We start from the raw sequence: 13,904 nt of genomic DNA on the forward strand, positions 1-13,904 counted from the left end.
ATGAAGAACCTGTAAAAAACAAGTGCTGTTTTAAATACTTTTACACAAAACTAGAATAATTTAGAGGCTGGCCTCTCATTTTAACAGTTGTATCTTTTCCTCGACTGTAGTTGTTATAGGTATTTATACTATCTTCTCAGCGAATTCTCGATTCTCAAGCCCTGCATCTAAGGATGCACAAAAATCACCCGCAGAGGAGCTCTGGTACCAGTATAAACAATGTCCGGAAGCAGGAAAGAAAAGGCAGTAGGGGTGGGAGGGATCTGTGCTGGGGGTGGAGCCACTGGGAGGGGCCGAGCACGCTGGCGGAACTCGCGCGACCGAAGTCGGTGTTGCGAAGGGGACTAGTCCGGCGCAGGACGTGGGGCTGTTGGAGCCCAGCTGGTTCCGGCTGGGAAAAATGGCGGTAGCTGGGGCGGCGTCCCGGGAGCAGCTAGTGGGCTGGTGCACCCAGCAGTTGCGGAAAACTTTCGGCCTGGATGTCAGCGAGGAGATCATGCAGTGAGACCGGTTCGGGTCCCAGGCGGGAAGCAGCTCTGGGATGTGCACTGAGCGAAAGGGTGAAGCGGGGAGGACTAAAAAGTTGATGAGAATGAAGAAATAGGATAAAAGGGCTGTTATCGGTCTCTAGGCGTCGACTTTTGACCTCCGACTTTACAGTTTAGCTTATGGATTACTGTGTCAGGCTACCCAGTCGGCCAGTGGGGCCTTTTTTTCTTAGGAAAAGGCCAAATCCCTGATAATTAAGTCTTTAAGACTGTCCCCGGAGCCAGTTTCCTTATAAATTCTGGAGATAATGGGCAAGCCAAATTGTTTTCCCAGAAATCCTTGCTCTGAGCATTTTAGTTTGCCCGATATGGGTGTGTCAAATAGGACCTGGACTTTAAATTGAAGCTTCGGTGGTTAAGGTGTAAATAACTTTTTTGACTGAGGAGTCCCAGGTTCTGTTTTCTGTTGTTATTTACCCGTTTTGGAACCTTGGACATTTTAATTTCCCTCTCTATACCTTTGTTTCCGCGTCTATAAAATGAATAATTAGCAGAGCTTATATTTCATATTTTATAATTCTTGTTAAGTGGAGATGGTGACATAATTTACTATTTGCTTTCGATTGATTTGTCATTTTTGTTGCGCTACATAACTGGTGCTGGGGCACCAAAGACGACTGAGACCTTTGGGTTCTGTTTGGTTGATGAGCAGGGGAAACATAAGGTGTTGTGGGAGCACGAAGTAAAGGACTCCCGTTAAGATTTTAGAAACTTGAAAGGTTTTACTTCAAGGCATGACTTTAGCCTGAGAGCTAAAGGGTGGGTAGGTGGAAGTGCAGTGTTCCGGCGAGGTAAAGACTTCTACAAAAACTGGACTCGATCCAAGAACCTGAAAGTGTTTCTTGATTTGATTCCTTGTTCATAGATGATGAAACCTTTATTGCGATTTCTGGGGCTTTTATAGGAAATGAGTTTCTGATTTGGGAGAAAACAGTTGGCAGGGAGAGAATTAAGAAGGGCTGCTTTAAAGGTTTTTGTTTTAAAAACTGGAACGAACAACTAGGGGGAAAAAAACCCCTGCCAAATGGAATGGCTTATCTTTATCCTTGTTTGAAGGCAAGATCAGATTAAGTAGTTTTCAAACATTTTTTTAAAGCAGTGGATGCTGTCAAATGAGGTAATGAGACTTTGCAAATACACCAAATGGCAAAAAAAAGTCACTTGGTGAACACAAAACAAAACATAAAGATTGAGGCTATTTTTTTTTTTTTAAAGATTTTATTTATTTATTTGACAGAGAGAGATCACAAGTAGGCAGAGAGGCAGGCAGAGACAGAGAGAGAGGAAGAAGCAGGCTCCCTGCAGAGCAGAGAGCCCGATGTGGGGCTCGATCCCAGGACCCTGAGATCATGACCTGAGCTGAAGGCAGAGGCTTAACCCACTGAGCCACCCAGGCGCCCCTTGATTGAGGCTATTTTTGATGGGTCAACAAGGCAATATGGTTAGATGCAGTCTTCTCAGTCTCAGTGTTCATTTGTATCTTGTCTGCTTACATAGTATGAAGAAAATTCTAATTTTCTTTTTTTTTTAAAGATTTTATTTATTTATTTGACAGAGAGAAATCACAAGTAGATGGAGAGGCAGGCAGAGAGAGAGAGAGAGAGGGAAGCAGGCTCCCTGCCGAGCAGAGAGCCCAATGCGGGACTGGATCCCAGGACCCTGAGATCATGACCTGAGCCGAAGGCAGCAGCTTAACCCACTGAGCCACCCAGGCGCCCAGAAAATTCTAATTTTCATTGATTGTGGTTTAACAGCTCATTTTGAAGCCTTAGCTTTTTTTTTTCAATTAAACTTAATCTACACCCTTTAAAGAACAATGATCAGAAGTTTAAATTTTATAGTTGGAAGCACTAAGTATGGGTAAATACCTGCTTGCTTTTTTTTAAACTCATAAACAAGTTCTACAAGAATTGTTCAAAACAAAACAAAAAAAGTACTGAAACTACCTATAGCATAATTCTATTTGAACTCATTTGATTTATTAGGTTTTTACTAGTTATTGCTCAACAGGCTATGATGCCATGATCAAAGCATTTTTATGTAAATTTGCTGTGCTTTGCGTAGTATTTAATTGAAAATTAGTACTATGATAGTGTGCTAACTTGAAAAACTTGGCACGAGTGACCTTTTTACAAAGAACACAGAAGTACTATCTTCCTAATCAGTGATACATTTATGGAACATTAAGATTTGTACACAGGATTAGCAAAATAAACTTCGCTCTACGATCTGCTTTAGCTCATGTTTTGGATGACCCTATTTTGATAAGATTTTGTATATAACACTGTATGCTGTTCCTTTTTATACTTTGTTAAATAATTAAAATATCATTTATTCAAATGTTCTGGAACTCTTTAAATACTTCCCTACTGATTTGAATACTCCACAGTTAAATGATCCCCTGAGGTTCCTTGCAGTTCCTTCTATGAGAGCTTGGTAGCAATTAATATTTTGATGGGGGCTGCTAAGTTTGGGGGTCAAGTTAATTAAACTGTAAAAGTCCTGAAAAACAATTGTGTCTTTTTAATATACAATGGACTAGAAGATGCGCTTAATGGGGCCCAAAGGCACAGGTTTATTTACCTATCGATCATAACTCTGCAAATGTACCATCACATTAGGAAAAAAACCAAGTACATGTGTACTAGTGATGGTACAATCACGTGATTTTATTTTAATTTAAAGGAATATAGCATTAGTATAATTTTTCTTGTATCCAATACAAGTGTATCTGAATTAATGTTCATTCAGATCTTATAATGCTTTCATGGTCTGATATGTTAATTTACAAATTATTTTTTCAATTCACCTTGGTGTAACATAATTACTGTAGAAACCTAAAAAAGAAAATCAGAGATAGAGGAGGAAACTAAAATTTCCGTAATACCACAACCCAGAGGTAATCATTGTTTCTCTCTTAGTGTTTTTCTTTTTTTTTTTTTAATTTATTTATTTATTTGTCAGAGAGAGAGAGAGCGAGAGCGAGCACAGGCAGACAGAGTGGAAGGCAGAGTCAGAGGGAGAAGCAGGCTCCCTGCGGAGCAAGGAGCCCGATGTGGGACTCGATCCCAGGACTCTGGGATCATGACCTGAGCTGAAGGCAGCTGCTTAACCAACTGAGCCACCCAGGCGCCCCTCTTAGTGTTTTTCTTATGCATATTGTGATCTATTTTCAAACATATTCATCTTAGAGGAAAAAATAAACTCTCTTTAATCATATCACTCAGTGCTAATTATTTTAGTGTATAACCTTCTGGCCTTTTTTCTACACATAAGTGTATGGATATACACATTTCTTTTAGCAATTGATATTGCTATAATATGCTCTACATTCTATCCTGTTATTTCACTTAACATTATATGAAAGCATTTTTATCAGGTCAATAATAATTAATCATAAATTTTGATTATTTTTAAGGTACTTTAAATATATTGGCCTGTCAATTTTTAGGAAAGTTATACTGACTTGAACTGTTAGCCCATTTCACTTCAAGGAACCCTTTATAACATTTTCTTAAAATAGATCTGCTTATTCTAATGTGATGCTAATCTTTTTATAATTTTTTTAAAAGATTTTATTTTCTTTGAAGTAATCTCTATGCCCAACATGGAGCTTGAACTCAACCCGGGAATCAAGAGTCACATGCTCTACCAACTGAGCCAGCCTGCTGCCCTGATTTATAATTTATGAGAAATTTTTTTAATGATTTTATTTATTTGACAGAGAGAGAGAGAGAAAGAGAATGTAAACAGGGTGAGTGGGAGAGAGAAGCAGGCTTCTTGCTGAGCAAGGAGCCTGATGTGGAGGTTAATCCCAGGACCTTGGGATCATGACCTGAGCCAAAGGCTGACACTTACTGATTGAGCCACCCAGCCGCCCCAGTTTTTGAGAATACTAATTCAATAACTGGTTAGATTGTCATTTATACTAATTTTTATTTTTTTAAAGATTTTATTTATTTATTTGACAGAGAGAAATCACAAGTAGATGGAGAGGCAGGCAGAGAGAGAGAGGGAAGCAGGCTCCCTGCTGAGCAGAGAGCCCGATGCGGGACTCGATCCCAGGACCCTGAGACCATGACCTGAGCCGAAGGCAGCAGCTTAACCCACTGAGCCACCCAGGCGCCCTATACTAATTTTTAGCAAAAAAGAAATTTTAGGTTTTGTAGTGTAAAGATTAAGTCTTTTGGATTCCAAGGAATATGAAATGACTGCAGATGTGTACTTAGAGAAAGTATTCCTATATTAAAGACAGCTCCACAGCCTATCTTCAAAACATTAATTCTAATCTTCTAACAAGATTATATGAAGTTTAGATTATGAGCTACTTGATTTTAGGGTTTTTGTCCTGATCAAACTTAAATCCCTAGCATTTAGCATAGAATTTGGCACAATCCACTCTAATGGATTAATGAATGGTTTGTAACTATTTCTGTTGTGATTATTGGGAGATACAGCATAAGCAGGTCTTGTTTCAACAACTTATATTTTTCTTCCTGAGGTATGTTTTGTCAATTGAGAGTGCTGAAGAGATACGAGAGTATGTTACTGACCTCCTTCAGGGAAATGAGGACAAAAAAGGTCAATTCATAGAGGAGCTTATAACCAAATGGCAAAAGAATGATCTGGAATTGAGTTCTGATGCTTTGCAACAGTCCTTCAAAAAAGATGGTAAGTTGGGGCGCCTGGGTTCCTCAGTGGGTTAAGCCTCTGCCTTCGGCTCAAGTCATAATCTCAGGGTCCTGGGATCGAGCCCCACATCAGGCTCTCTGCTCAGCAGGGAGCTTGCTTCCCTCTCTTTCTCTGCCTGCCTCTCTGCCTATGTGTGATCTCCACCTGTCAAATAAATAAGTAAAATCTTTAAAAAAAAAAAAAAGATGCTAAGTTAATATAATTGAGGGTTGAAATACTGGTAAATGGGCTGGTTTATAGGACCTGATATTTTCTGTCACCACTATTTCCTCACAGCTAACTTAAGCAGAATCATATGTATATATATTTTTTAGTTCAATTCTACTCAAGTAATGAATATTGTTTTAGTTCAGACTTTTTGAACTTTGAAAATACCACAGAAATGCCTGTTTGCAGATAAAAATGTGGTTTCAGAATAGTTTGAAAGATTTATCCATGGATTACAAAAACACTTTCCAGTTATGTGTATATCTGGATGAAAGTAAATGTTGACCAATTATAGTATGAATAGGATTTAGAAGTAACTATTTAGTTAAAAGATACAGAAGATAAACACCAAACTAAATAATCTAAGTCATTATTATTATACAATCTGAAATATTAGATTTTAATTTACCATTTTAATCCTAGCCAGTAGTCTTTATCATCTACTATCTTGGAAATTGTGTTTTAAATTTGCGAGGAAAAACTAACATAAGAAGCTACCTGATTTCATATCTTCACTTTATTTTTTTTGTAAAGATTTTATGTATTTGTTTGACAGAGAGATAGAGAGCACAGGTAGGCAGAATGGCAGGCAGAGAGAGTGGGACAAGCAGACTCTCTGTCAAGTGTGGAGCCCAATGGGGGGCTCAATCCCAGGACCCTGGAATCATGACTTGAGCCAAAGGCAGCCGCTTTAACGGACTGAGCCACCAAGTCACCCCCATATCTTCACTTTAAATATTAAGTGTCATCTTCTCTTTAGTGGATACTAGTTTACCAATGAATCCTGCTGTTATCAACCTATGTGCATGTATGTGTGTGTGTGTTTTATATATATATATATATATATATATATATATATATATATTTATATATTTTTATATATTTATATATAAAATATATATATATTTATATATATATTGTCCTGATCAAACTTAAATCCCTAGCATTTAGCATAGAATTTGGCACAATCCACTCTAATGGATTAATGAATGGTTTGTAACTATTTCTGTTGTGATTATTGGGAGATACAGCATAAGCAGGTCTTATATATATTTATATATATATTTATATATATATTTATATATATATATTTATATATATTTATATATATTTATATATATATATTTATATATATATATATTTATATTTATATATATATATTTATATTTATATGTTTGTTTGTTTTTCTCCTTTAAAGAAATGTCAGATGGTCAGAAATCAGGAGACCAGCTAAAGAGGAGCAGGCGGAAAGGAAGAAATAGACAGGAAGTTCCTGCATTTGCTGAACCTGACACAACCAGGGAGGTCAAAACACCTTTTGATTTGGCCAAGGTGAGTGCTTGAATGAATCTTTTTCTAGTTCTATGATAAAGGAGAGGTGACTGATACATTTCAGAGAGCAAAATGTACAAACTGATCTAGAGTGGCAGTTCTTCAACAAATGCATGGATTTTATGGAGAGAAAGTGATGATGATATATTACTTTCTATATGGTAGCTATTTTGGCAGCCTAATTAAATAGTTATTATAAGGACACCTTGGTTAGAAATGATACTAAGAAAGATACATATAAATGGAAAATATTTATTTATTAACTTAAAAAAAGATTTTATTTATTTATTTGAGAGAGAGAGAGCACGCACAAGAAAAGGAAAGGGGGCAGAGGGAGAGAGGGATAAGCAGACTCCCCGAAGAGCAAGGAGCCTTGTGTGGGTGGGGCTCCATCCCGGGACCTGGAGACCATGACCTGAGCTGGAGGCAGATACTTACCTGACTGAGCCACCCAGGTGCCCCTAAAAGGAAAATATTTAATGAAGGTCACCAGGGCTTCAACTTCAACATTGTGTGTGTGTGTGTGTGTTTACTAAAAGAATGAACAGTTCTGTTATTTAAGAGTGTTCCTACTTTGTACCATCTATTACTGCCGCCACCATTATCATTTAGTTTTTAAAGTTTTTATGTATTTTATCATGACTCTCAAAATAGCCCTATGAGGTAAGCAGAAATATTTATAATCAAGGAAATTTGACAAACTAAATATCCCAATAAAAGGGAATAATTAATTATGCTAAGATGGAAGAGAGCTGACTAAAAAACTTTGAGTGTGATGACAGTGCAAAAAAAAATGCGGAAAAGTATTTGCAAAGTAATAAGTTAAAGGAAAAGAATAGAAATTTAAGCCTTTCATCAAGCAGAATAAAATAAGTAGACGCTTAATGACTGAGCCACCCAGATGCCCCGTAGATTGGTTTTAGCTTTCTGGGGGACAGTTTGGCACCATACATCAAGAACCATAGAAATGTTCATATCCTTTTGACTTACTAGTTTGATTCAAAAATCTAACATAAGAAGGTAATCAGAAATGCATGCAAAGGGATGCCAGGGTAACTTAGTTGGCTGAGCGACCAATTCTTGGTTTCCACTCAGGTTGTGATCCCAGGATCATGAGATTGAACCCCATGTCAGCCTCCACGGTTAGCAGGGACTTGACTTGGGTCTCTCTTTTTCTCCCTCTCTTCTGTCCCTCCCCACGGCACACTGTCCCTCTCTAAAATAAATAAATATATCTTAAAAAAAAAAAAAAGAAATGCTTGAAAATTTGAACGGACCTATTTACCAGTAAGAGAAAGATTAAATTAATTATGTTTCCCTCATTAGATAGAACATCATGCAACTAATAAAACTGTTCTCTAAAATATGTAATTTGGGAAAATACTCATAAAATACTGAGTGAAAAATGCATGAATAAAATATATATATTTGATTTTTTGTGTTTGAAAATTACTTATTCTATATACACACAAATATACTTTCACACACACACACACAAACCTCAGAAGGCTAAAAGGCAAATTTTAAAACTGGTGTTTCTTCAAGTAATGTGACAGTAAGTGTTTTAATTTTTCTTCTCTATACTCTTGTATTTTCTGTTTTTTATTTTTACAATGAACAAGAATAGTTTTTCTAAAAAATTAGCTTTATTGAGGTGTAATTGTCATACATATGTAATTGCACATACTTAAGATGTACAATTGGTAAGTTTTTTTTTACCATCTTAACCAATTTTTAAATGTATAGGTTAATAGTATTAAAAGTATTTGCATATTGTTGTACAATAGATCTCCAGAACATTTTCACCTTGCAAAGCTGAAACTCTGTACCCATTAAATAGCTCCCCATTTTCTCCTTCTTCCAGTCCCTGTCAACCACCATTCTACTTTCTGTTTCTATGAATTTGACTGCTTTTCAACTAAGTAGAATAAAACACTATTTTTCTTTTTGTGCCTGGCTTATTTCACATAGCATAGTGTTCTTTTTTTTTTTTTTTTTTAAAGATTTTATTTATTTATTTGAGAGAGAGACAGTGAGAGAGAACATGAGTGAGGAGAAGGTCAGAGGGAGAAGCAGACTCCCCATGGAGCTGGGAGCCCGATGTGGGACTCGATCCCGGGACTCCAGGATCATGACCTGAGCCGAAGGCAGTTGTCCAACCAACTGAACCACTCAGGCGCCCCTTATAGCATAGTGTTCTTAAGGCTCATTTATGTTGTAGCATATGTCAAAATTTCCTTCTCTTTTAAGGCTAAATAGTATTCCGTTTTATGTGTATACCACATTTTGTTTATCCATTCATCTCTCAATATACATTTGAATTGCTTTCTCTTTTTGGCTGTTGTGAATAGTGCTGCTCTGAACATCAGTGTGCAATTATCTCTTCAGGACCCTACTTTTAATCCTTTTGGATGTATACTCAGAAGTGGGGTTGCTGGATCATATGGTAGTTCATAAATAGGCTTTTTTAGGTAGAAAAAAACCCAGAAAGAATAATGACTAATATAATGAAGACCCGTGTGCTTACCACCCGGGTACCCCTGCATTGGACATTCTTTTTTTTTTTAAAGATTTTATTTATTTATTTGATAGAGAGAGATCACAAGTAGACGGAGAGGCAGTCAGAGAGAGAGAGAGAGAGAGAGGGAAGCAGGCTCCCTGCCGAACAGAGAGCCCGATGCGGGACTCGATCCCAGGACCCTGAGATCATGACCTGAGCCGAAGACAGTGGCTTAACCCACTGAGCCACCCAGGCACCCCCTGCATTGGACATTCTTATACATATTTCCTTCAGGTACACTTGAGAGTTTCTTTAGGATGTATTTACCTGTTATTTGAATTGCTGGGTTATAGACTTTCTTAGTTTTTCTTTTACTGAAACTAAAAATTAATTTCTAAAGTAATTGTACCAATTTTTACCTCCTTCCATCAAGGTAAGTGATTTCTCTTTTCTTCTTCTTTGCCAATTTATAATGTGAAACCTTTAAAGTTTTGCCCTTTAAAAAAATTATTATTTTGTTTTTATTTTTTATTTATTTTATTTAACTTAAAAAAAATTGATCTCTACACCAATGGGGGGTTTGAATTTATAATCCTAAAATCAAGAGTTGCATGCTCTAGACTGAGACAGCCAGACGTCCCAAGTTTTGCCTATTTTAAGTGTAAGAAATGGTATTTCATTTTACTTTGCATACACATGAATTCTAAATTGAGAGTGTGTCATTTTGGAGAGTTTGTTGACTTGTTTTTGGTTTCCATTTTTTTAGCCTTTTGGGTTATTATGACCTTCTTCATATTTTTTTTTAAGATTATTTATTTATTTATTTGACAGAGAGAGAGACAGCAAGAGAGGGAATACAAGCAGGGGGAGTGGGAGAGGGAGAAGCAGGCTTCCCGTTGAGCAAGGAGACTGATGTGGGGCACAATCCCAGTACCCTGAGATTGTGACCTCAGCCAAAGGTAGACACTTAATGACTAAGCCACCCAGGTGCCCCTACTTCTTCATATTCTTTATCTGCTTTTCTGCTGAGTTGAAAGTCTTTTTCATGGGACGCCTGGGTGGCTCAGTTGGTTGGATGACTGCCTTCGGCTCAGGTCATGATCCCAGAATCCTGGGATCGAGTCCCGCATCAGGCGCCCAGCTCCATGGGGAGTCTGCTTCTCCCTCTGACTTTCTCCTCACTCATGCTCTTTCTCACTGTCTCTCTCAAATAAATAAATTTTTTAAAAAAGATTTTATTTATTTATTTGAGAGAGAGAGCATGAGAGACCAAGAGCACGAGAGTGGGGAGGGTAGGAGGGAGAAGCAGACTCCCCACTGAGCAGGGTACCCAATGCATGGCTCCATCCTGGGACTCCAGGATCATGACCTAAGCTGAAAGCAGTTGCTTAACCAACTGAGCCACCCATGTGCCCAGGAATTTTCAATTTTAATGTAGTTATATGTATTGATCTTTTTCTTTGTTTTATGCTTTTTATAGCTTACTTAAGCCTTATGGCATTTTTCCCATTCCAAAGTAAAAAAATATATTTTTCTAAATTTTCCTCTAATAGTTTAAATGTTACAGTTTTCACATTTAGGTTTATAATTCATCTGAACATTATTTTGAGTGATTTTTCTGTTACTCTTATCAGTGAAATTACTTGTTTTTAAAGTAGAAGATGTATTACATCGATATGTGTGAATGTATATTTTACAAGTGGTGACTGCAAGTACATAGAATCTTAAGGGGGTAAAAGTATAATGGGAACGTAAAGAGAATATTTTCTGGCCAGAGTGATCAAATCACATTTTTTTTTCTTTTACGTGAGCTCCGTATCCAACCTGGGGCTTGAACTCTTTACCCTAAGACCAAGAGTCACATGCTCCATTGAGCCAGCCAGCTGCCTCAAATAATGGAAATAAATTTTAAACCCTTATTTCATTTTTTTAAGAATAATTGTGGGGGCATCTGGGTGGCTCACTTGGTGGAGCCTCTGACTCTTGGTTTTGTCTCAGGTTATGATCTCTGTATGTGAGATTGAACCTCGAGTTGGGCTTTGTGCTCAGCACTGAATCTGCTTCAGTTTCTCTCTCTCTGCCCCTCTCCCAGCTCCTGTGCATGTGTGCTCTTGCACGTGCACTCTCTTCTCTTTAAAATAAATCTTTAAATATAAGTAAAATAATCATTAATAATAACATAAAATACAACAATGGAATTTTTTAAAGGTTTATTTATTTACTTTAGAGAGGAGAGTGGGGGTTAGGGGGAGTGGCAGAGGGAGAGAGTATGAGGCTGATGCAGGACTCAGTCTCACAACCCTGAGGTCATGATCTGAGCAGAAATCAAGGGTTGGTTGCTTAATTGACTGAGCCATCCAGATAACCCCAATAATAACTTTAATAAATTTTAGCATCCAGTAGAGAAAGTTGTTGAAAACAACATGAGAACTATTATCTATGTTTTCTCCTTTGAGTCAATTTCCTAAGGATAATTTTTCAGAACTTCCAGTTTAGTTTTTAAATACTTTGAAGCTATTGATAAATATTTTAAAATTTAATATTCCAATTCTTTTTGATATTTCTTTTTTGTAATAATTTAAAGCTCTTTTTTAAAACTTTTTTTTTTTTTTAAGATTTCATTTATTTATTTGACAGAGAGAGAGATCACAAGTAGGCAGAGAGGCAGGCAGAGAGAGATGGGGAAGCAGCCTCCCCGCCGAGCAGAAAGCTGGATGCAGGGCTCCATCCCAGGGTCCTGAGACCATGACCTGAGCTGAAGGCAGAGGCCCAAACCCTGAGCTATCCAGGCACCCCTTTTTTGTAATAATTTAGTCTTTCATCCATCCAGTCCTATGTTGCTCTAATCTCTTTGGTCAACTCACTCATTTACCAATTCACATTAAAGCCACCATTAACTATGTAATATTGTGCTACAACCTAGTTTTTTAGTGCAGTAGATGCCAGTCTTAGCTTAACAGAGTATTTCACTGTTTTTAGTAATGGATCTTAATGAATAAAGTGCCTTGATGCTTGCTTGTTAAGTATGTTTCATGAGGGAAAATAAAAGCATGGTTCACTCTTAAGTTCCCAGGCTTGGGTAGGGAACTAATTAATATTGACTTAACACTTAATTTTATATCTCTTAATGCTTTAAGAGCAGCTTATCTTTCAACAACCTGTTTCCAAGTCTATATTTTGTTCTTAAGTATTTTCTACTCATTAAGCAAACTTGGAAAATGATTTTGAAAAAAATGGTTTATCCCCTACGTAGTAATTTCTTATTAGCACTGCAGTGTACACTGAATTAGTGAATACTGAACCATTACTTTTTTTTTTTTTTAAGATTTTGTTTAGTTGAGAGAGAGAGAGAGGGTAAGCATAGTAGGGGAGAGGCAGAGGGAGAGGGAGAAGCAAACTCCCCGATGAGCAGGGAGTGTGATTTGGCACTCGATCCCAGGATTCCAGGATCATGATATGAGCCAAAGGCTTGTATGCTTAACTGAGTGACCCACCCAGGTCCCCTGAACCATTACTCTTAGGGGAAATAAAGGGTTAGGTTTCTGTGAGCATCTGGTCACAACATTTCTATAAAACATTCAGTACTTAACCTTATTTTATATGTACTTCTGTTTATTTTTTTTAAAGATTTTATATATTTATTTGACAGACAGAGATTACAAGTAGGCAGAGAGGCAGGCAGAGAGAGGGAAGCAGGCTCTCCACTGAGCAGAGAGCCCGATGCGGGGCTTGATCCCAGGACCCTGAGATCATGACCTGAGCCGAAGGCGGGAGCTTTAATCCACTGAGCCACCCAGGCGCCCCAGTACTTCTGTTTAAAGACACTTTATTTTTTAAAGATTTTATTTATTTATTTAACAGAAACACAGCGAGAGGGGAATGGGAAAGGGAGAAGCAGGCTTCCTGCTGAGCAGGGAGCCCGATGTAGGACTCTATCCCAGGACCCTGGGATCATGACCTGAGCTAAAGGTAGATGCTTAATGACTGAGCCCCCTAGGCACCCTAAAGACACTTTATTTAATATGCATTACTGATTTATTAACATGAACTCACAACCAACAGCACTATAACTTATGCCTGAAAAAATTTATCTAACACCTGTTTCCTATATAAGGTACAACCTTCTTTTTTTTTTTTTTTTAAAGATTTTATTTATTTATTTGATAGAGAGAGAGAGAGATCAGTAGTGGCCAGGGAGGCAGGCAGAGAGAGAGGGGGAAGCAGGCTCCCTGCTGAGCAAGGAGCCCAGTGTGAGGCTTGATGCCAGTACCCTGGGATCATGACCTGAGCTGAAGGCAGAGGCTTAACCCACTGAGCCAACCAGGCACCCCATAGGTATAGCCTTCTTGAGCTTAGGAATATAGGCGACACTTAAGCACTATGCATAGGGCCATTTTAAATACCGAGGTCATGAACAAAAAGTGGACTAAGTAGGGGCACCTGGGTGGCTCAGTGGGTTAAGCTGCTGCCTTCGGCTCAGGTCATGATCCCAGGGTCCTGGGATCGAGTCCCACATCGGGCTCTCTGCTCGGCAGGGAGCCTGCTTCTTCCTCTCTCTCTTTCAGCCTGCCTCTCTGCCTACTTGTGATCTCTGTCTGTCAAATAAATAAATAAAATCTTTAAAA

The 13,904-nt window shown here is 37.9% G+C and overlaps 1 protein-coding gene across 5 annotated transcripts in view; it reads left to right on the forward strand.

Annotated features, from left to right (window-relative positions):
• Positions 1-328: 328 nt before the first annotated feature.
• The window catches only part of TRIP4 (thyroid hormone receptor interactor 4), a 67,326-nt gene continuing 53,750 nt past the window's right edge, over positions 329-13,904 (forward strand). For 3 of the 5 annotated variants that reach the window (XM_059372241.1, XM_059372245.1, XM_059372242.1), the window contains exons 1-3: positions 329-501; positions 5,050-5,219; positions 6,646-6,779. In XM_059372241.1, the coding sequence (XP_059228224.1) occupies positions 401-501; positions 5,050-5,219; positions 6,646-6,779 (405 nt within the window). In that variant the 5' untranslated portion in view covers positions 329-400. Of the gene's footprint in view, positions 511-5,049; positions 5,220-6,645; positions 6,780-13,904 lie in introns of all 5 variants that reach the window. The other 2 variants (XM_059372243.1, XM_059372244.1) reach the window with 2 other exon arrangements.

Source organism: Mustela nigripes, chromosome 13 (assembly GCF_022355385.1).
Source record: "Mustela nigripes isolate SB6536 chromosome 13, MUSNIG.SB6536, whole genome shotgun sequence".
Classification (NCBI taxonomy): domain Eukaryota; kingdom Metazoa; phylum Chordata; class Mammalia; order Carnivora; family Mustelidae; genus Mustela; species Mustela nigripes.